The sequence below is a fragment of the Cryptotermes secundus genome, unplaced genomic scaffold (assembly GCF_002891405.2).
Source record: "Cryptotermes secundus unplaced genomic scaffold, Csec_1.0 scaffold2419, whole genome shotgun sequence".
Lineage (NCBI taxonomy): Eukaryota > Metazoa > Arthropoda > Insecta > Blattodea > Kalotermitidae > Cryptotermes > Cryptotermes secundus.
In genome coordinates, this window is record NW_019736438.1 from 140051 (window position 1) to 164723 (window position 24673).

General features: G+C 43.2%; 2 protein-coding genes across 2 annotated transcripts in view; one reads left to right on the forward strand and one right to left on the reverse strand.

Annotated features, from left to right (window-relative positions):
- The window catches only part of LOC111869976 (neurobeachin-like protein 1), a 166675-nt gene that overhangs the window by 60658 nt on the left and 81344 nt on the right, over nucleotides 1-24673 (reverse strand). The window lies entirely within an intron of this gene.
- Nucleotides 17870-24326, forward strand: LOC111869978 (extensin-2). Its single transcript, XM_023861882.2, has 2 exons — nucleotides 17870-17950; nucleotides 21683-24326. The coding sequence occupies exons 1-2, from the start codon at nucleotides 17924-17926 to the stop codon at nucleotides 23540-23542; spliced, it is 1887 nt and encodes a 628-aa protein (XP_023717650.1). The 5' UTR covers nucleotides 17870-17923; the 3' UTR covers nucleotides 23543-24326.

A 24673-nucleotide genomic window follows, 5' to 3' on the forward strand; every position in this document is an offset into this window, starting at 1 on the left:
AGACAACCATCGCGTGTGCCAATCTAGACACTTCCTACATTACCTGTCCAAGTACAAGACAACCATCGCGTGTGCCAATGTAGACATTTCCTACATTACCAGTCCAAGTACAAGACATCCATCGCGTGTACCAATCTAGACACTTCCTACATTACCTGTCCAAGTACAAGTCAACCATCGCGTGTACCAAACTTTTATTAAATTTGAGTCCATAAAATCGCAGAAACGTGTTAAGCCGATTTTATTGATTCAACGTTTAATAAAGGTGGGTTTACACTTCATGTAGCTCAGTCGGTACAGCGACTGCCTACGGGCTGGACGACGGGGGGCGGGCTGGAGTTTGAGTTCCGGCAAGGGAAAGATTTTTCTTTTCTCCACGTGGTCCAGACAGGCTATAGGGCCCATCTAGCCTCATATCGAATGGGTACCGGGTAAAGCGGCCAGGGCGTGAAGCTGGACACTCATTTCCAACTAGTGACGAGGACAAGAAAAGGTGGATCTATACATCCACTCCCCCACACGCCTTCATGGCGTAGTGCTTAATAAGTTAAACACATGAACAAATTTACCTTTAACCTTACGCTTCATGGCTGTCTTGTTCTTTTACAGGTCCACAGATTTACCGCGGCATCGGTTTGCTCGGTTACTAAGTATAAGATTCCATCGTCAGATATCTTCTGAACTGTGTTGTGTTGGGAATATCGGATGATGGACCAAGTCCAAAATACGCAGTAATTCTGATGTGTCAGAGGCAAGAGAGCTACGTTAGAAATTGGTCACCATGAGAAAACTGCATTATGATATTCCCCTTATTAACATGACGAAATTGAAACCACATTTTTCTTTCAATAGCACCAAAAAAATTGTGATCTCGATATATTACTGTGCACACACCTGAAGTTAGACCTTCTCCTTAAAAGTGAAGTTAGCGACTTAACTCTCTTTTCCGTTAACACTAGAGTTGTACGTCGTCAGAAAGCTAGTTTCGCTGGACACCGGCTTCCATGAGCATTTCCTGTATGCCAACAGGCCACCAAATTCACAAGTCATTCAACCAACAGATGGGCAGACACAAGACGATACAAGAATGTGTTACTGCGCACTCCCATGGCTCCACACCAAAGGTTAAACCTTCGAAGCACAGAGGTAACTATTTGTGCCAAATGTTGCAACAGTAAAAGACCATGAATTTTGCCTATGGAATATATTTACGTGTCTCATATGGTTTTCACGGGCACGCGGTGGCGTAGTTAGTTGAGGCACTATGCTACAAGCCTGCAGGTCGCGGGTTCTATTTCCTATGAAGTCACTGGATTTTTTTCAATTTACCTAATCCTTCCAGACGCACTACGGCCCTAGGGTCGACTCAGTCTCTAACAGAAATGACTATCAGGAATCTTCCTTGGGGTAAAGAGCGGCTGGCACGTAAGGCTGACAACCTCAACACCATCTGTGTGTCGGCTGTCTAGAAGATGTGGGAGCCTCGATGTCTCACAACCTTATAGGCCTCCACGGCCTGTTACATGGATAGCTTTACCTTTTATATGGTTCTCACAATAAACAGTAACTGCTTCACCAAACAGAGTCAGGGTTAGTTTAGGACTGGCGATTTACCGCCAATCAGTCTTGGCACCGAGACTTTTCAGTCTCACGGCCACAGACTTTTTTAACTGAACTGCTACGGTCATAGTCCTTATGTAACATCCTCTGTTTTTCCATTATGAATAAGTTTGTCCTTTGTCAAGTGTAGGCATCGGACATACAGTACGTTATGGAAAATTCTTCCTTTTTCACTATGTACAAGTCCGTTCTCAGTACAGGCTTTGCAAAGCAGATCACGCCTATCTTACGTATGTTATGCTAAAACGACAGCTTAGTCACTTGAACGGTAGTAAGATTGATGGCCGCCAAGTTTACACAGCACTAACCGGTTGTGCTTTGCAGTGGAGATGTAGTGTGTTTCCTGCGAGGTACGAACTTGAACTTCATATACTTAGAAGAAATTCTGCGAGTCATCTGGACAGTTGCATGACTCCCAGAGTCGTGAGACAGAAAAATGTGATCAGGAGTCCCGTAGCTCTGGGAAACCAAGAATTAATGTGCTGGCAAGGACCAGGCGTAATTTACCCGACCCGACCCTATGGGTCATGGAGTTTCGTGGGGCCCGAAACCAAGAATGATTGTGCTGGCGAGGACCAGCAGTAATCTACCAGACAGACGGTGTTTAAAAAGTTAAATACTGCTTCAATCACTTAGTTAAGGGCCTTGTCTAGAGCCGTCAGTCGATAGTGTCTACCACTGGAACACATTCCTTCGAGCCGTGTTTGAGCAACAGCTACTAGCGGTCAGCGGCATCTTTCCCACCTTAATTGTTAAACCAGACCAAGGAACAAAGTAGACGAACATCCGAAACGCACCACTTGTTGACAAAATGGATATCGTTTGAAAGCAAGGCACATGAAACAGATCGTGGGAACAGGCAGCAGCTTGCAGAGATTCGGCTGCTGAAGCTACAAATCGTGACTTCCCAACAAAACGCCTCGCAAACACGTGTAGTGCACTGCATATGCGGCAATAAACCAACAACAGTGATGTACCATCAGTACACTGCAACACATGTTTATAACTAACGACCTACTCACTCCAGGGAGCTGAGTCCTTCTTGAGAAGCCAGCAGTTTGTCAGCCACTCAACAAATTCCTTGAATCTTAAGGAACATGAAGATTCATTACTGTGTTCACAAGAATCCGCCACTGGCCCCTATCCTGAGCCAGATAAATCAAGTTTATACCCTCTGAAATCCTATTTCTTTAACATACATTTTAATATTTTCCTCTCATCTAGGTCTAGGTTTTTCTAGTGGTCCCTTTCCTTCAGGTTTTCTCCCCAAGACGTTCTATACATTTATCTTCGCTCCCTTGCGTGCTTCATGCCCCGCCATCCCATCCCCCTCTTATTTATTCATTACAAAACCAATGCTTTTTGCACGTGTAAAATGTAATCCGGTTATACCAATTAAGACTTACTGTACAATGCAAACTGGTATACCAAACGTCGCAGCTGTAGTAACCACAGCAAACAACCGAAGCAAAAGTAAAACAAAAGTAAAGCTATCCCTGTAACAGTCGTTAGGCCCATAGGCTAGTGAGACGTCGAAACTCCCACATTTTCTAGACAGTCGGCTCACAGACGGCGGTGAGGTTGTCAGCCTTACGCGCCGGCCGCCCTTCACTTCCAAGAAGATTCCTGGTACTCATTTCTGTTAGAGGCTGAGTAGACCCCAGGGCCAAAGTGTAGCAATATTAACCAAAGTAACCGTAACAATCGCAGTAACAATTGTTTTATTTTTATTATTGTCTTTATCACAGTTGGATTTGTGGTTCTCACCCACGTTTCGGGGAACATACTGCTTCCATCTTCAAGGCTGAAGGGCCTGCTGAGCGAGCAGCCAGCAAGCAAGCAGTAAGCAGAGAGTGCCGTGCGTAGAAGACTTGCTACATTTGTAGTTGGTTATTTAATGATGCTGTCAGTATATACACTACACAGCTTCGGACTGCAGGTTGGCCAATAGATGTGGAGCAGTCCACAAAATGACAACTGGCACGTAAAACCAAAAGTTTCACAGAAAACTTTCCCCCAAATGATACATGGTCTAACTGGGATAGAACTCGGTCCGCCGCGGTGGAAAGCAGGCGACTAACCCCCTGAGTTATCGCAAGGCCGGTTCAGATATAAGCCTGGAAGCTTGCTCCTATTGGTTCGTCCGAAACGTCTGACTACCAGATTACACTGAGTCAAATCCCAGACGATAGTACTCGTCCTGATAAGCTTCCTGTTTATTTTATTATGTCGTTTTGACTAGCGATCGGTTCCGGTGGGCGCGGGATACTATTTTGTATGACACTTATTCATGTTAGCGAGGATAATTATACAGAAACTGCTGCGTCACCTAACGGCCGATGGGTCAACACACAAACCGCGCGTGGCCACACACCTCACGACCACTTCCTTGTACAAGGAGAGACCAATCCATCGCAGCCGGCAAAACTTTCGAAATGGCAGCAGACGAGTAAACAACGAGAAGAGTACTACATTCTGAGGTGTGATGCCGTGTAGTCTGGTACAAGTTGCGAAGAAAAGTGCTGGTAAGAAACAAGCACTCTGCTTGCTTAATCTTCCATCACGAAGATGCATACAGTACGTTCCTCCGGAACGTCGTTGAGTTTCAATCGGAGTGCACGGTGTCACGTCCCACCGATGTGAGAACATCAAACCCAGCAAAGTAAACAACACGCCGACTATACGATTAAAGGTTACTGTCTTCGGAATCCCGTCTATACTGAGCATTGAGGCAGTACGTTCCTCCGAAACGTCGTTGAGTTTCAATCGGAGTGCACGGTGTCACGTCCCACCGATGTGAGAACATCAAACCCAGCAAAGTAAACACGCCGACTATACGATTAAAGGTTACTGTCTTCGGAATCCCGCCTATACTGAGCATTGAGGCAGTACGTTCCTCCGAGACGTCGTTGAGCTTCAATCGGAGTGCACGGTGTCACGTCCCACCGATGTGAGAACATCAAACCCAGCAAAGTAAACACGCCGACTATACGATTAAAGGTTACTGTCTTCGGAATCCCGCCTATACTGAGCATTGAGGCAGTACGTTCCTCCGAGACGTCGTTGAGCTTCAATCGGAGTGCACGGTGTCACGTCCCACCGATGTGAGAACATCAAACCCAGCAAAGTAAACACGCCGACTATACGATTAAAGGTTACTGTCTTCAGAATCCCTTCTATACTGAACATGGAGGCAGTACGTTCCTCCGAAACGTCGTTGAGCTTCAATCGGAGTGCACGGTGTCACGTCCCACCGATGTGAGAACATCAAACCCAACAAAGTAAACAACACGCCGCCCATACGATTAAAGGTTACTGTCTTCAGAATCCCTTCTATACTGAGCATGGAGGCAGTAGGATCCTCCGAAACGAGAGTAAGGGGGCGTCAACTCGCAGAAGACAGTAACCTTTACAGCCACTGACGCGAGAATCTAAAATCTGAGCTGACCTTGAATCTGACCTCCATTCGACCGCACGAGTAACAGTGGGATTCGGACTGTGTTCCGTATTTTCGAGTTGTATTAAGACGCGCTTCGCGGTGAACCAAGAGCCCATTTTCTTTGGATTTTCCTTTCAGATTCAAAGCAGCGCCGAACATTTCGTTCCTGGAGCCCTTATGAGAAACTAAAGAGACCAAATCCAGTTTTCGTTCAAATTCAACATGACTCTCTTGGCACGTGACTAAGTGAAGTCTGGCAAAGAGTTACGAATGTTTCGAAGGAACACGCCGCCTCTATCTTCAGATTACTGTACCAGACTACACGGCGTCATATCCCAGACCACAGTAACCTTCATAGTAACCAGTCTGAGAACCTCAAATCTCACATTTTTATGCAAGTTCCAACAAATGTTGGCAGCGTTCAAACCGGCTCTTGCGCTCACAGAGTTTCGCATCGACTGAGTACCGGGGGGGAGGGGGGCGGCACAGCAGGATTCCTGCAGTGGTTTGGAGTATGTGGATCAACACCTCCACTCTTCCACACGTCTTAATAGGTTACTTACTTACTTACTTACTCACGGAGCTGAGCCCTTCTTGAGAAGCCGCCATTTTTTTGCAGCTACTCAAGATTTTCCCAGCATTTTATGGAATCCGAAGGTTCATTACCGTGTTCACAAGGGCCCTCTACTGGTCCCTATCCTGAGCAGGATCAATCCGATCAGTACCATCCCATCCTATCTCTGTAAGATCCATTTTAATATTGTCCAACCACCTACGCCTTGGTCTTCCCAGTGGTCTTACCAACGCGCTGCTTAATTAACCACAGGGACAATTTTACCTTTACCTTCACCAAGAAGTGTTAAGTAGAGCAGAGGAACGGGACGCTTCCGTGAACATTTGGTGGCAGTTTCTTGAAGGTGAAAGTGACGCACCAAGGTTGTGGAAAGCACAGACAATACACAATGCGCAGGCGCATCCACATCTGTAAAACAATTGCCTCCTACATGGTAGAAGCGATTTCTATATCGGAACAATGAGTGAACGGCTGCGTTCATCAATCAACCTAACTTTCTAGCCATGGAGAGCTGTCTTCTGCAGCCGGGGCCGTCCGACTATTCGTCGTTTTATTCAGTACCTCCAAATCACCACATAAACATCACGACAGTGACAAAACAATTAATTAAGTCTTCAACCAAAATTCTTGCGCTCAGTAACTAAAGCACCTTGGTATGTCTCCAGCTTTACTATCTACAATGATCTGCAAATTCCATTTGTCACAGAAGAAATACACACTACCATCAAAGCATACTCGGACACAGTAACCGACTAGTTGTAGAAATTAGCAACCCACCAGATGCAAGAAGATTGAGGAGACAGTGGCCGTCTGACCTACCAGAACCCGCCGCATCACCATTCCTCTACAGGGCCTGTCAGAGTATCATCAGTGGATGACTTCTCTACTCAAGACATGTACTTAGAGCAAATTTACGTACTGCTCCACATTATCGAGAGTATATTGTAAATATGCTATTAACTGAATACAAAGGTCATCACGTTACAGGACCACTATACAGTAAAGTTGTCTTTGTGATTGATTACTTAATTAAACTTCGTGCCATGAAGAAGTATTGGGGAGTGGAGGGGTCAATAATAAAGAACAGTAAACTTGCTGCCTGTTTAGCTTATCCTTCCACCCCGAAGATGGAGGCGGCATGTTCCTCCGCAACGTCGGCAAATCTCCATACTACACGGGGTAACATCTCAAAACATAATACTCTTCGCATCAGTATTTAGACTGCATTCTTCTGGGTACAGTCTGCTGCAGTACCCTGAAAATGGAGGCAGGAAATTCCTCTTGCTACCCGCTTACCATACCACACGCTGTCAATGTACAGTATAACTTCGTCAGGTCTCGTACAGCTGATCAACTGACCGGCCAGAGGAAAGCTCTCCAGCTGACCACCAAGTTCAGTGGTCAGAGAAACATTCAATTTGCAACACAAATTACTAGGTCGATCCTTTAAAGGGCGAGTCAGAGTCAAGAGTTACTTTACGACTGGAGGTCGTCTTGGCGCCAAGCGCCTTGGAGCTCACGACCAGAGATTTCTCCAACTGAACTCTTGCGGTCATGGTCCTTATGTAACATCCTATCTCACGAGAGGATGGGTTTGTTTCTTATGATTATGCTTCGCCTTCTGTCAAGTATGCCTATCGCACATATAGCATGTTACTGAAGTCTTCCTTGTGCATCATATACAAGACCTCTGTCAGTACAGGCTATGCATTGCAGATTATGCTTATCTTACTTCCTTGAACGGACTGAGGAAACACACAGTAAACTTCAGTCTGCGGGCTGAGGGCCAAAACTTGCAGCTGTGACCTCCCGAACAGCGGCTCAGACCACACAGCGCCCAACGATGGGACGATTAAGGAAGAAAGGCTTGGAAAGGCTGTGAACAGGAAGTGGTGGTGGCCTGATTTGAGGTTCCATCCCGGAATCTTCCTGCACGGACTGAGGTGAGCTACAAAATTTTTCAGTATAGTCGGTCTCTTGGCCGAGATACGAACGCGGGACCTACCGCATACGAAGCAGGAATGCTACCCAATCGAAAACGACAGGAGAACACATGAAGATGAGAGCATACAACATGGAAACCGAGATTCGAAACCAGCATTCCAGTGAAACAAGTAGCACAAGAACGAAAACACTATGCCTTCACGTGCAATAACCATTTACAACATTCTGGCTATTTGCACAAGCAAACAAAGTCACACTCCGGAGAAAATGGCTGTGTACTCCGAAGGAGAAAACCACCAAAAAACACAAAGCTTTGTCGTGTCATCCATGGCAACACCTCTATTACTGTAGTCTAGTTTCTGTAGCTGCACTGACAATGAGGATGGACACAACTCAAAGAAACATGGCGCCAGTCTACTGGGCCAAGGGACGGCCAATCACATTTGTAATATTCCACAGCTGAGATCCACATACATTCAAGTGGGAGGCTGTGCCACAGCTCATGCGGTTAGTCGTCGGCTTCCCACCGCCGTGGCGCAGGTTCGATCCCAGGTCATATAGGAATTGGGGCGGGTTATCTCCAAGTACATTCCACGGACTGCCCCACATTCATTATCGCCCTATCATCAAAACAACATAGCCTCGATATTGAGAGTGTTGTTAAGTAGCGAACGAATGACAACTGCTATGAGCATGTGTCTGCACAGCCTAAGTACGTCACTTCCGATTAAAATAGCGATCATCATCATCATCATCGTCATCATCATCTCCTTCATGGATTAGGCCAGTGGTTCTCAGCCTTTGTGAGACAGCGGCCCGGTAAATTCTCTTTCTATAAGACGAGGGCCCAGTATAGATTATGCCAGGGCCTGGTACCGGGTCGCGGCCCGGCGGTTGAGAAGCACTGTGTTAGGCCATGCGCGGTCTCTTCCGTCTTCTTGAAGAGTATGCTGCCCCCCCCCCATTTATTTTCTTGTCCTCCTCTTCCACTTCACAGCAGTCAGCCAAGCCTTTTATGACTTCACATTCTCCTTCCATCTTTTGCAGGGTCTNATTTCCACTGTCGTCTCGACTTCGGAATTTTACTACTATCTTATATTCGATCCTTCTTTGTGTGGCCTTCTACGCTCCTCAATAGCTTCATTTCTGCAGTTTCAATTCTTATTCCTTTACTTCTTTTTGTTATACGTGTAGTTCAAATTTCGTTCCCGTATAGATGGGCAGGACATGTAGCACGAACTGGGGAGAACAGGGATGCATATAGGATATTGGTGGGAACGCAAGAAGGAAAAATACCACTGGGTAGACCAAGGCGTAGGTGGGTGGACAACATTAAAATGGATCTTAGAGAGATAGGATGGGATGGTATGGAGTGGATTGATCTGGCTCAGGATAGGGATCAGTGAACACGGTAATGAATTCTCGGGTTCCATGAAATGCTGGGAAATTCTCGAGTAGTTACAGATTTCGCTCCATAAGTAAGTAAGTAATGTAGGTCTAGGTATCGCCATAGCTTTATAGAACTTAATCTATGTTTCTTATCTTGTCTTCTGATGAAAATGACTACTGCTGTTTTCCAATTCACTTCCTCACATCCGCACAAAGATGCAGTTCTTTCATATGTACTGTAGTTTGTCAGTGGTCCTCAGCTTTCTCGCGCAGAATGAATAGGCATCATCTAACACAAGTGACGTGAGATGTGGAACAGTGATTTCCGCATGGGTTCAAGCCTTTCTGTCAACTTCACCCCTGATTTCCATTCTCTGGGCTCTATACACTCACACACGGATGTGATAACGGAACCTTCTCTGAGCTGCACCCGACATATCTCCCTTAGAAGCACTGGCCATTCAAGTCCGAACGTACTGTACTTGGTGTTCGAGCATATTACATGAAAGTAACGTTTAAAAACCGGAAATCGTTAAATTACTAGAGGAAAAACAGTAACAGAATCATCATCATCATCATCATCATCATCACTGGTTCTAAAGTCCTATGTGGACCGTGGTCTACTTAAGAAGTTTCAGCCAGTCTTTTCAATTCATAGCCACGTTCCTCTAGTTTTCTATTCCCAGTTCCCTGACTTCCTGGATCACACCGTCCTTCAAACTCAGTTCGGGCCTTCCAATGCTCCTCCAGACCACATTCTTCGCTGTTTTATTGTTCTCCATGCGTATAATGTGTCCAGGCGCGCTTAATCTGTTTATTTTTACATGTTTAAGAATAATTATACAATCCTTCGTCCAAGCACGCTTCTCCTTCAGTGGTCCAAAAATGCATCTGAGAACTTTTCTCTCAAATAGACCTAAACAGTAACAGAACAACGTTTATAACTGAAACGGGTTAGGAAGTGAAGACAAGATACATCAGGGCTTTACCTCTATCACTGCTCTAATATACATTTTGATTAATGGTTCTCCAGTTATGACAACAGAAGCATACAAATCACTCATGTTCAATTATTTCTAAAACCATAGGACCTAAGAAAACGTTTACTGAACATAAGACGTGTTTCACTTTCCTCTACAAATTTCCTTTGAAACATATTTCGCTCCGGTAAACATTTTGACGAGAAGAAGAAGACGTAAGAAGATGCTGGATGACCTTGGGGACAGAAAAGGATACTGTCATTTGAAGGAGAAAGCTCTAGATCGCATTAAGTGGACCTGTCGTCTGACAGATTACTGATGGTGATGAAACATTTAGCGAGTTACACTCGGAATATGCGTAGAACGTGAAATCTTCGTGAAAAAATATCGACATTGCAGCCTGATGTGTAGCCACCACTGGAAAGTGTCGAGAAATCTTACAGAAATTTACTAAAACCTGTTAAATGGTTCTCCAATTGTTACAAGTGTTGGGTGAGACACGGTGAGAATAAAATGAGCATTTTTGCAAAGTTTCCTTGAGAAAGAGATAAAAAACAGTACCGCAAGGGTTCCATCAATAATGAAAATTTTCAAAAGCGCGACCTCAAGTTATGCATTTAAGGAAGCAACTTCACGAACTGTGGCACTGGTTTGCTGGAATTTGTTGAAGGTCAGACAATGCAAAGAAGGACAAGGTCAGTACGGCGCTGCAAACAGGGGCAACAGCTGTGCTACATGAGTCACACGAATTCTGTTCTGTAAGTATGTGTGCACACAGTCACGTTATTAAGTCAAACGGAGGAACCTGACGTGACAGATTCGGGGGAGGGCAAATGTAAATATTACTACAGCTTTTACATAATTCCAGGCACCTTCAAATGACAAAATTTAAGCCTGAATAACGTAATTTATTCTACGGAAATAAATTCAGATCTACTATTTTAGCCTACCATCCTTGTTTTGAAAAAAAAATAAAAGGAGGCTTATGTAATCACCTTGTTCTCTTGTGTGTCTGTGTATTTGTCTGCGTCTATCCGCATGTCTGTGTATCCCCTTAATTTCTTAAACTTATGAGATCACTTTGTTGTCTGTATCTAACCCCCAAAATTTTGTTAGGAAGCTCATGATACCACCTTGTTGTCTGTGTGTCCACCCCACATTTGTTAGTTTTCTATGCGGTCCATGTAATGCCAAGGAAACTTAAGCGACTAGTTCTTCTCACAACTTTTTGTGTTTATTCCAACACTTCAAATAGAATATCCAGCCCGGAGTATCACGCAAGGCAGTCCGTTATATTCTGACTCAGTTATGATACCGTGCAGTCTTGTACAGTGTCATCATGGTATCGGAGGAACCTGTTACTTCCATCTGTCAGGGTGAATACGACTTTCATCCTGAAGATGCAAGCAGCATCTTCCTGCGAAGGGTTGAATCAAAATACAAGGCCAAATGGTGCCGTAATTCTGACGACCTTGAAACGTCACTCATGAAAACCTTATATCTTAATTAAATCAAGTTTCATTTCAATACAATCTAATAAAATGCATTAAAATACAGAGTGATTCTAATTTATTGTCGGGATTTCCGTGGTCTATAATTTTAAAACCGGAAACAACATAAAATTGCTGGTGGAATACGAAATTGTATCTCAAGAAAAATTATTGGCTGCAAAATCAATACCGCGTTGTCAAATAAAGCTTTTTTTTCCTTGGCACTACAGCCCCAGTGGGCCTAGGCCTACTTCCATGAACTTCTCCGTTCACTTCGGTTTTTATAGATCTTACATATTCGGTAGGACTCCTTGAGCGAGTGATCAGCTCGTCGCAAGGCCTCTACCTGTACACAAACACAAAAAAACGCACATACACAAACTAAACATCCATGCCCTGAGTGGGATTCGAACCCACGATCCCCGTTTCCAAGCAAGCGAAAACAGTACATGCCTTAGACCGATAAAGTTTTTTCTTACACTTCCATATTCCGTAAGCAGTTTTATTTTGTTGTTTCCGGTTTGAAAATTATAGGCCACGGAAACCCCGACAGTAATTTACAATCACACTGTATGTCCTGATTAAGAATTTAACGGACCTGATAAGTTTTATAAGCACAACACGTAATTTTTTACATGTTCCGTCATTGCTGCGTTTTTGCAAATGCTGTGCACCGGATATTTGCACAGCTCCACAGGCTTGTTCAGAGCCTCATATCAGATAACTTTTTCTACAAGAGAATATGTTACAAGTAGCAGCGAAATTCTAGACGCTTGTACTACAAGAGAAAAATGCATTACGTGTGTTTAGAAATTCCGAAACGAAATACCACAAACAGGCGAAACAATCCGGAACACTAACCTCATTCAAGATCAGTGCTTGTTATGTAAGCGTGGACCATGACGGACGTAATCACCGGCCAGTGGGCTGTGAAAACCACTGGGTCATTGCGCCTCAGCCGTGAAGCAACCCGGGACATGTACAGCATTATCCCTCTGAAACCGGAGAACAACAGACTGCTGTGTTTGGATTCGGGCCCCGACGGAACTGAACTTCATTTTAATAATATTGAAGAATGCAGTTCCTACAGCACAGAAAATAGTGCGTCTCCGTCACAAAGGCCAACTGGTTATTCCTGTTTAGGGTAGTAATCCTTGTTCATTAAGATAATCATAAGGAGCATATGAGGGGGGATCAGTAAACAGGCCACAGATGGATATAAAACGTAAAACATGCAATATTCGAACCTGAAAAAAAATATTTCTCGACATATCCTCCACCAACACTGGTACATGTGTCCCATCGCTTTACCAGTGCGTCGAAACGCACATAGAAGCATTTTGACTGTTGTCTCAGCCACTTCCGCACCTCCGCTTCAACCTTGTGAACTGCTTTCAGCGACAAACACTTCCCACCGTAAACAGGAAACATTTCTTTATGAATATCCTTAAAACTGAGTCCTTCTGTCCACGAAAACAGAAAACAGAACGTTGCTTTTCGGTAGTATACCCTCAAGCACGGTCGCCATTTTGACTCCTGAAACCAGGCCCCGAATATGCGCATGCGCGTCTGCTACATAGACTGTCATGAAGCAGGACTGTGCTACTACTTATTGATACATAGGGAAAACTAGTTAAGTCCACTAGAGCTGTTTAACTTCCATTTTGACCTATTCACTGACTCTCCCTCGTATTCTGTGGGGATAATGCAGTGCTTTTTAATGTTAAGGAGCAAGTGGTACACAGTTACCACTGCGGTTTACATGGTTCAAGGTATGGGCAACACGGTTACTCATACCGTACTGTACAAATGAAGGGTTAACTTGTTACTTAATTTTTTCATATGAACACCAAAATGCATACGATTACATATAGACGTAAAAAAGAAACCGCGGTTATACTCGTATTTTGAGGAAATCAATGAAAAGATAAACATTAAACTTCATTATAAACAGGGAAAATTGCCTTCAGAAGGACACACGGCGGTGCATGGCTGTAGTGTCGCCCAATTCGGTCAGTAAATCCACATTAACTGAGCAGAAGCAATTCAGCAGATCCAGGAATGCAGTGACGCGAGCTTTCTCTGCAAGCGTGGGGGGGACTCGTTTATATGCGGACTCTCTCTTGACACTCGACCCCCTCAGCAGGAAACACAAACATCCTTCCACGCCACCTTGCAGCGAAACGGCCGTGAAGCTCCAGCTATTTTTAACATCGCAATCAGACAGGGTCAGGTCAGGTGAGCCCCAAAATTGGAAGTGCGTTGGCGCAAAAACAAAAGAATGCCCTTCCCAAGAATCGTTATTCACAGAGTTATATACTATCTCGAGTTATACTGTTGTCGCGTATTGGGCGTATATCGCGACAAATAACTTCACGATGTATTTTATATAGCGAATTTTATTTCACATTCGCACTTACAATCACCCAAATTACAGATTTACGATTACTGCTATCTGCAGTATCACAAATACTACACTCCAAATGCCACAATACAACTGGCTGGTTGCTGGCTAACTCGGAACTAACTCGGAGGTAGCTCGAGGACTCACTCGGAGGTAGCTCCAGGACTGACTCGTAGGTAGCTCCAGGACTGGCTGTGAATAGCCTTCGCTACTCCTCATGTAGCCTCGATCGGACAATTGTCGTCTGGTGCCGTGTTGCTAGCCACGCTGTCCGGAGTTGTTGACTGCTGCCTAGCAACCGCGATATCCCTCGGTGACGTCACCGCTACGTTACCGTGCGGAGGAGGGGGAGGGGAGCGCTGACTCACCCGCCGCGTCACTGCTGGTGGGGGGGTTCTCCTTTGCGCAACATGTCACACTATACATCAAAGTCAGAGTTACTTTATGAATGGCGGTTTACCGCCAATCAGTTCGTCTTGGCGCCAAGACCCGTAATGCACACGATCACAGTTTCTTTTTTTTCTCTTGCAACTGAACCCCTGCGGTCATAGTCTTTATGTAACGACCTCTCTGACGAGAGGGTGTGGTTTTCCCTTATGAATAGGCTTCGCCTTTTGTCAAGTATACGTATCGCATATATATTATGTTACTGAAAATTTTTCTTTTTTCACTACTCACAAGTTCTCTATCAGTATAGGCTTTGCAAAGCAGATCATGTCTATCTTACTATGTTAGGCTACGACGGCAGCTTGATCACTTGGACGGCCGTAAGCTTGACCACAACCATGCTTAAGCCTCTTATATTTTCTACGTCTGGCTTCGCCTTGTCATATACTGCGATATTCAATACATATAAATATTCCCTCACGCGGATCGAATAGAGAATATGCAATTACAAAATCCACTCTGTATTCTTGCCAACATGTGCAACTGTCGCGATTCTTAAAGCGATGGGTAAGTAATATGGTAAAGATTTTGGATGCGATTCGAATACTCGGTCCCAGTCCTCTTTTTATTGCAGAAGCAAATTATAATTTTCTTATTCGAATATTGTTTCTTTTTTAAAGTAATTAGTTACTGAACGAAAACAATTATATCCCGGGCGAAGAACGGGTTTCTTGCTTATTTACTTATAAAAGTTATAGTTATGAATGATAATTTTCGAAAAAAAAAGGCAGTATAGCACAGTGAGATGGTAAAGAGAAGAGAAAGTCCGGCCTTCGTTTCTAGTATGGAGTTAGAATCTTTTCTATTCGTTTGGGCTGGTAAATTTAAGTTCGTGTCTTACTCTGACGTTGAAATCTCCATCGAATCTTGTTCCGAACTCGATTTTCTGTGATTTTCGTTGCTGCTTAGAGCTTACGAACAAACCAACACCAAGCAGTGGGAACAGAGCATCCGATGTGACATTGTTCATTGGGAATTTTACGACGCTGTATCAAATGAGAAGCCTACACAGCGTCCAATCAAAACGCAACGTTATCACGAACGATAAACAAGAGATAACATGACAAAGGTGCTGACTTATCTTACGATGACGACCAAGCATTCAAGTGAAGGAACTGAGGAAAACAACGACAAATTAGTCCACAACATGGGTGCCCAACCGGCATTTTAACTACATACGGTATGCGTCTCAGAAGTGTTGTCCTGTACGACAGTTCACGTGCAACCACTAAGCTCAATACATCTCATCCGGGAACAGGAGTAATTGCTAAATCCTTACCCATATTGGTCTATCATTGTGGCCAGAAGGCAGTAAGATAACAAAGGAAGGCTTTGATATATTGGGTTTCTGGGCTTTATCCATCGTCCTGGTTTTTAAGATAACAAATAAAAACACGACGTTTCGGAAACTGGATCTGTTTCCGTCCTCAGGTGAAGGAAAAGGGAAACACCTATTCTGTTGGGTCCGTTAGAAAGAGCTAGCCTCAATCACTAGTTCTTCTTTCTATTCCATGCCGTGGGGTCATGGACCTGGTTATGAGTTCGGTTTCGTGGCATAAATTTGTACAGATCTATCTATCCTGGTTCCACGCTTGTATGTGTTTGCAACAATTTGTTATGAATATTTAAAAAAAAAAAGGTCCAGTGATTGAGGCTAGCTCTTTCTAACGGACCCAACAGAATAGGTGTTTCCCTTTTCCTTCACCTGAGGACGGAAACAGATCCAGTTTCCGAAACGTCGTGTTTTTATTTGTTATCTTAAAAACCAGGACGATGGATAAAGTCCAGAAACCCAATATATCAGTGTGTTATACACCATCGTCAGAATCCTATAGTAACTAAAGGAAGGCTTGTTTTATTATTATGCATTTTGATAAATCTGAACTATACTAAAAACTAGCGCAGTCTGTATAGCAACTGGCTACGGGCTGTCGACAGGGTCAAGAATTTTCTTTTATCCACATCGTCCAGACAAGATCTGGAGCCCACCCAGACTCCTAACCAATGGGTACCGGGGGCTCTTTCCCCGGAGGTAAAGCGGCCGGTGCGTGAAGCTGACCACTCACCTGCAACTAGTGCAGAGGTCGAGAAAATATGGTTCTATACATTCACTCCCCCACACGTCTTCATGCCGTAGTGCTCAATCAGGCACAACTTTATATTTACGTTTTTACTAAAAACTTACAAACGAATTATGGTATTCAAGTGTTTATAAAAGAGTATTTCTCAATTAAAAAGCGACGTAAATTATAGGTTATAAATATTTAATGGGATGAATTACATAATAAGAAATTTGGGCAAACACATTGCAACTTAGACTCATATACAGAGCATTACAAGCAAGCCCGCAGTCTGGACACGAAATCAGACATGGGTTCTGAACAAGAGACAACAAACGTTTGGAAATACCTTACAGCAGTGCTGGGATTTGCGGAACTAGGCCACAAAAGGAATGCAGATATAACGTAAAGGTTACAGATTTAAAAAAAAATACAGTGATAGACACATGTGGTTATCAGCAAACGTGAAAGAGAAACATGTTTAAGGAAAGCGCAGAAATAGATTACCAAAGTCAGCGCTGTATTATAAACCCGCTGGCAAAAGAAATAGAGGTCGTTCCAGAAAGAGATGGAAATACCAATTCTTAGATGAGAATTGATGGGACAGGCTTTCAAGCCCTAACAATGCGACTCGTTGGAGAAGAAGAAATTCATTTCGAACAACAAGCCCTACATAATTTCTTGATTGAAGCCTATTATCTTCATTCATGCGACATCATATAATCTGGTAGATATCAATCGAGTTTCGGAGAAACGCACAGCTTCCAAATACTGCTCTCTTGGCTCACTCTTCGACCCTGAAGATGGGGGCTTCTGTCATTCTACAGAGCATCACATCCCAGAAGACAATGCCCTTCATACCTACTGCCAAGAGAACCTCAAACTCCATAAAGCTTACTAATTCTTCTAAATTTAGGTCTTTCCACCCTACACCGAAAGCTGTCAGTGAATTGAAGTTTCAGTCACGTAAGTGCATGGACGTCGTCAATTGTTTAAACACTTTTCTTTCATTTTCTACAAACGAGATTAGGGACAGCGATTCATGCCTGCAGTGGAGGAAGTTACTAATTTTAGATTTTTGCACATTGCGAATATTGGCAGATTTGCTGATATTTCTGAGACACATACTGCCTCCACCGAATATGAAGATGGTATCTCAGAATTGTTGATTTCATTTAACTATTCAAAGGACAATGCTAAATGTCTGTACCATTTAGTTTAACGTTAAAAAAAATAGGAATTTTGGCTACACAGTGTATTAATATGTTTCGTGTGAATCTTGACAATAAATACCGATTAGTTTCCTAAACAGCATTAATCTGTGAATCTTTTTAATTGATACGCGGTGTTTTTGTCGTGCGGTAGGAAATGGATTTTTAAATATTTAGATGAACTTGGGCTTCAGAGGCTTAATGAGCAGAGAGAGCAGTTGTGTCGTTCAGGCAATTATGTTGCTGATGGCAGAGTATCTGGGACAGGAGATGTTATAAAGCAGCATCGGCGGCGCGGACCGGCAGTCCAGCGCGAGATCAGTTCGGGTAACAGACAGTGATGTGACATAGGAGCACACGACAACATGAAGCGGATAACACTGGCTCAAACGGTGAGTATCGCCTCCGACAAACAACACATCAGTGGCTACATCTTCTGTGTGAAGAAATTATGTTTTGGTGGTTATTTAACGACGCTTTCAGTATCTAGGGTGTATAGTGTCGGATGATAGGATGACTGGTGAACTGGGAAAGATTTGGAAGGAAGCGGGCGCGACCTAATCGAGGTAGAATGACAGCTTTTGAATCGAGAGCCAGAAAGTCATGAAAAAACCTGTGTTAAGATAGCTGGTGTCCAACCTGAGATTCGAACCTAACATCGTGAGCATTGCTTCTAGGCCAATCAGTCTGATGCAGCAGTTTTCAGACTAATCAATATTTATGATTTGAAAACTCCATGGTGCTAACTGCAAGGATTACTGGCTTCTGGGCTGTGGAGCAGTACAGACGTAGAAAAGCACTGGAAACGTTTCGGAGGAACCAACTGGCTATATCTTCAGGGTAGAAGACCAAAAAGATTAAGAACAATTCTGAACAAAATTCAGTTTTAGAAAGAATATCTTCTGAGATGTAACGGCATTAATTTCGTTATAAGTTCACCGGCGTTTCGGAAAACCGCACTGCCTCCATCCCCGGTGCTGAAGAGGAAACCAACCAAGAAACTAGCAAGAAGTAGGCAGCTAGAAGGGCCACTCATCACCTGCCTCTTGCTTATTTCTTGCTTGGGTTTATTCTTTGATCCTGATGATGGAGGCAGCATGTTCCTCCGAAACGCCACTGAAATACTATCGGACTACACGGTATTACATCCACGAAGATAGTTTTCTTCATAGTTACTGATGCGAGAATCTCAAATCAAACAAAATTTAACTCGATAAAGAACTTCAATTTTCACCATACTAAACATATGCTAAGACCTAGATGTAGATATGAAGATAATATTAAAAGGATCTTAAAGGCCTAGAGTGGTGACTATATTTATTTGACTTGGAATGGGGACAGGTGGCAGACTTTTGTGAACACTGTAATGAATCTTCAAATTTCATGACCAGGTGACTGGCTAGCATAAACCCAAGATCCATCTTCTGTGAGGCTGCTCCTATGCCAAAGCGCCAATTCATAAAAGCGTATAGAGGGAAAAGAGCCAACGTTTCATGCATGCTTAATCTCAACATAAGACAGAGGCTGGCAGTGGTTAGCTCCGCAATCCAGCCGCGTTACCGTCGATGAAAAGACACCAGTATTCATTGGACAGGAAACTAATAAAAGGGGAAAATGTAAAGCTATCCCTCTAACAGGCCGTGACGGCCCATAGGGTTCTGAGAGGTCAAAGCTCCCACATTTTCTCTTGGCAATCAGCTCACAGATGGCGGTAAAGTTGTCAGCCTTATGTGCCAGCCGCCCTCTACACCCCAGGAAGATTCCTGGTACTCATTTCTATTAGAGGTTGAGTCGACCTCAGGGCCATAGTGAGGCTGGAAGGCTTAGGTAGATTGAAAAAAAATCCACCCCATCGGGCCTGGAAACCGCGACCTTCCGGTTTGTAGCATAGTGCCTTAACCAACTACATTATCACGTGTCCCTGAATAGGAAACCAGTGGAACCCATAAACAACAGGAACATTCTAGCAGCTATCAGGAAAAGAACATCAGTCATTCAGCTCGTGGGCGGACATCGCATACACAGTGCTTCCATCTACAGGTACACATTGTGAATCTCCTCCGGCAAAAGTGGACAATGCGGTACCAATTTAAGCATACCATCTATTGTCTTCACTGTTGTCATCTTTTGATCCTATTCATAAATATTACCATCTCTTACTGCCAACATGTATAAGAGAACAGCAACTGTTAGCCTCTGTACTTGCACTTCTGGAGTTGTGCTTTATTGAAGATACTGTCAGGCATTTACCTCGAAGAACTGAAGACAACCACACATAAACTATGTCATAACAGACTAGTGCTCTGACAAGAGCGAAAACATGTAACCTCTGGAATACAAGTTCCAGTGCCCAGTCACACCATGACATGGAGGGGTCACAGGGTCATTTAGGCTAGTAGTGTAATCAGTGCCTGGGATGACCGGTCAGTCATGACCACAATAAACCTCAAGTTATATCAGTGTTAATGTGCACCATCTTCACACATGTTACTCTTCCTTCTCGTGCCTAGTTACCATTGCTCTTGGCAATTTCCTTACACACATAGCTTCACATTCAGTTTAAGTGCCCAATCTCACTTCCAGCAATTGTCAGAAATGGACAACTTTCAATGTAACACATCCAAAACTATGGAACGTTAGATACCACACTTTCAAAACTATAGAATTGTCAGCGCTACATGTTCACAGTACAGTACTTCAATGTGATATGTTTGAAACTATAGAATTTTCAGCGTGATATACCGCACACTATAGTATTTAAAAAATGTGACACGTCCAGAACTATAGTAATTTCAATATGACATGTTGGGGAAGATATTTCTTAATGTTTTTATGAAGGTGCATCATAGCAAAAGTTAACATTCAGGAAACTGGTTCTACTTTTGCCTTCAAAATAAAAGGAATAAAAACACTGAGGACCTCTTGGAAAGAGCCAGTCTCAATCACCAGACCAGTCACTGACACTAGAATCATGTACTGTGTTTTATTAAAAAACAAATGTGGTGAAAAAGAGGAAAAGTGCACAATGATGCACTTCATAACTTGTACTCTTCACTTATAAAAAAAATATGGGCAGAATATACAGCACACATGGGAGAGAGAAAAAAAATGCTGATAGCATTTTGGCTGGGAAACACTGAAGGAATAGATCATTTGAGGGACTGAGGGGGTAGATGTATGAATCATACTAAAATTATTTACATTAGAACTGCTACTAATTCTTTGAAAGTAGTCACCATTGACTCGGGCATTTATGGTTCTGAAGGGTTAGTTCTTACCTGCTTCAATACTGTCAAAAATGGTGTCTGAAACATCTGTGAGGGTGTATCATATCAGATAAGGGCAAAGATTGTTACATTATCATCAGAAAGTTACTAGATCGTATTTTCAACATACAATGGGAATAAAAACTGCCATACCAGAGATATTACTGAACAAACAGGAGTCTACTTCCATAAGGTTGCCTACTCAAGGGCTCAAAGTTACGATGTACACTCAGAGATGATTTAGACAAAGACCTATAGAGTCTGTAATAAGTCTTTATAAAATTTGAAATGTCATGTTAAAATGACTTGATGGGTATTGTCATTAAACCAAAATATTTTGAGCGAACTTTCCTAAAACAAACTGTCCTAATAAAAATCGCACATTTCTCACAAAAATACAAGCACATCAGAACACAAACCTTCAAGATCTGGTACAGAATGGTGGCAGTCATTTTATCCAAAGTTCATATTTTTCAAAGATTAAGAACAGAAGACTCAATGGCCTTGTTATGAATGCCTGATCCAAATTCAAAACTTTGTATGGCATCCAAAATTTTGTTGCTGATGGTGGGGAATTTAACACTTCAAAGCACAGCACCACCTGATTTAACATTCAAAGATTCTGTATTCTGCCCACAGCCTGTGCTTATGTGCTTCATATGACTTTCCCAGTAAAAAGTTATTATGTTTCTAAACAGAATTAACCAGCTTGTCTCTGTGAGGTAGGAACCTAACTTTCAAATATCATTTTCTGAATTTTTGCCTTTCAAGGGGTTAAGGTGACATTAATCACAATGTAAAAATATCATGGTTTGGGGGCAAATATATACAAATACTGATATGCTGCCATGTTTTCAGGTTTTCATCATCGAAATCTATGTGACAGTCATCTGCTGTGGCATCTCTGCTGCAGGAGAACACACGCGTGTCCGCAGAGAGCCTCCTGTTTACAGTCCACCCAAGCCTAGCTACGGACCCCCGAAACCCAGCTATGGGCCACCTCCTAAGGCCAGTTATGGACCACCAAAATTCAGCTATGGCCCTCCACCAAAGGTCAGCTATGGCCCTCCACCAAAGGCCAGCTATGGGCCTCCACCAAAGGCCAGCTATGGACCTCCAAAGGCCAGCTATGGGCCTCCACCGAAGGCCAGTTATGGTCCACCCAAACCAGTATATGGGCCTCCAAAAGTAAGCTATGGTCCACCACAGGCCACTTATGGCCCTCCACCAAAAACAAGCTATGGGCCTCCAAAACCCAGCTATGGACCTCCTCCAAAGGCAAGTTATGGGCCACCAAAACCTGTCTATGGGCCACCAAAACCCATCTATGGGCCACCAAAACCTGTCTATGGGCCACCAAAACCAGTCTATGGGCCCCCAAAAGCCAGTTATGGTCCACCACCAAAAGCTAGCTATGGTGTGCCTTCAAACACACATGGGGTACCACCATCAGATTCTTATGGGGCACCTGTCAGCTCTCATAAGGAGGTTCAGAGCTATGATGCTCCTGTGTCTTCCATCTCCTTCATGTATTCATCATCTGCTTCTCATGACATACCATCCAGCTCGTATGGAACTCCATCAAACTCATATGGAGCTCCATCCAACTCATATGGAGCTCCATCCAGCTCATATGGAGCTCCATCTAATTCTTATGCTGCACCTTCCAGTTCTTATGGTGCTCCAAACATACCATCAAGTTCATATGGGGTGCCTTCCAGCTCCTATGGTGCCCCTAAAGCTCCATCAAGTTCATATGATGCACCTTCCAGCTCTTATGGTGCTCCAAGCATACCTTCAAGTTCATACGGGGCACCTTCAAGCTCTTATGGTGCCCCTAAAACTCCATCAACTTCGTATGGAACACCTTCTAGCTCTTATGGTGCTCCAAACATACCATCAAGTTCATATGGGGTGCCTTCGGGTTCTTATGGTGCCCCTGAAACTCCATCAAGTTCATATGGAGCACCTTCCAGTTCTTATGGGGTACCAGACAATTCTTATAGTGCACCATCAACTTCTTATGGTGCCCCCCAAGCACCTTCTAGCTCATATGGTTTACCATCCAGCTCTCATGGGGTACCAACAACATCTTTTGGAGCACCCTCAAGCTCATTTGACTCTCTATCCAGTTCATATGGGGCACCAACCTCTTCCTACAATGCACCATCAAGCTCCTATGGGGCACCCTCAGTCTCAGATTCATATGGAGCCCCCTCGAACAGCTATGAAACTGTTGTTAAGTTTGATGACAGTCAAGCAGATGCATCAGATAAACAAAGTGTCTCAAGTGCTATCAAGAATCCAGCATCTTTGTTTGAAGAAACAGCTAATCAGAAGAAACCCACAAATGATGTCCAGCACACATCAGCAGGTTACAGTGGAGACGAAAGCACCCAGTACACAGGTTCACAGATAAATAAATATATTAGGTCTCAGTCACAGGTCTCATCCTCAAATAAGGATAATCTCACGCCAAATTACTATGAACACTATGCCGAAACTTTTGGAGATAAGATCAGACAAAGAGATCCTTTTCCCTTCTCAGACACAGCATATTCTGATCGACAAGACAATGCTGCAACAATCCCTCTGCAGAACGGAGGTTATGTCAAGTTTCCTGATGCTCAATCAGAATTCTCACAGTCTCTCAAGCAATGGGAGGCTTCATCAGCTCAAAAGCCAGGTTCAAGTACAGCTGAAGTGAAGCAGAGATAGTGACATGCAGATAATATCAAGCATTACCATAGTCATCCATTCACTATACATTTGTTAATTCATTTGTAATAAAATAATGATGTAGCCTTATTCACTGTCAGAGGAGATATATTCTAGTTACAAACATCTGGACATTTTACAGTACAAAATTCACATTGAAAAAATATGAGATTTAAGGGTTCTCACAGTGAATATTATGATTATGGTCTTCTGGGACATGATGTTGCATAGTCTGGCACCTAGGACATATAGTCTGCAGTTCTGGACCTGCTAAATCATGCACTCTGAAGCAGGATGTTCCTCCAAAACGTTAGTAACTATCTACCTGACTACATGGTGTCAAACCTCACAACACCCTACTCTTCAGGACAGAATAACAGTTAGAAGAAACACACCAAAAGAATTATTGATATTTAGTAGTTTCAAGATTCTTCTAGACAATATACATTGTCAACTACACAATGTGTAGAATTCCTGCATCATACATCAAACATATAATTTGAACCATGCATGCAACAGATGATATTACAGGAAGAAGTTCTGGGAGGAGCCAACTGCCTACTTTCCTTTGATTCAACATGGACCACATGAAAAACGACATCTCCCAAAATTCTTTCTTGATGCAGGAACATATTTACTGAGTTGTTACCTAGCAATGACGGGGATATACAGACAGACCCACAGACATACAAGTCCAACAAATCTTTTACTGTTGCGTGTATTTGTTGCCACAGGAATGTGTTTACCAAGCCGTTGCCTAGCAATGAAAGGAGCGATACACTTTACCGAGCCTTTGCCTAGCAACGATGAAAGGGATTCACATACAGACACACAGATTGAAGGAAGGGATTTATGAAGTATGCTACTGAGATGGGCTCAAGATGCCATGATATACATATCAAGTTTCATAAAGACTGGTTCAGGCACTAAGAATTAATGGGAGAGCAGGCAATTCACAGACACACCAGACAGCAGAGATCACATAAGCCTACTTCTATTTTTACAAAATGAGGAACACAGGCTATAATAAGGACTTCAAGAATTACACTATTCTCCTAATACTGTTATGACAGTTACAAGACACTTTCGATCTGCTTCATATATAACCCTAATGGTTGAAACAACAAGGTA

What these genes read in the sequence shown, in the direction of transcription:
- LOC111869978 (XM_023861882.2), top strand. Translation starts at nt 17,924, where the DNA reads ATGAAGCGGATAACACTGGCTCAAACG. An exon ending in GGATAACACTGGCTCAAACG is followed by an intron (nt 17,951 to 21,682) that starts GTGAGTATCGCC and finishes CCATGTTTTCAG; the next exon opens with GTTTTCATCATCGAAATCTA.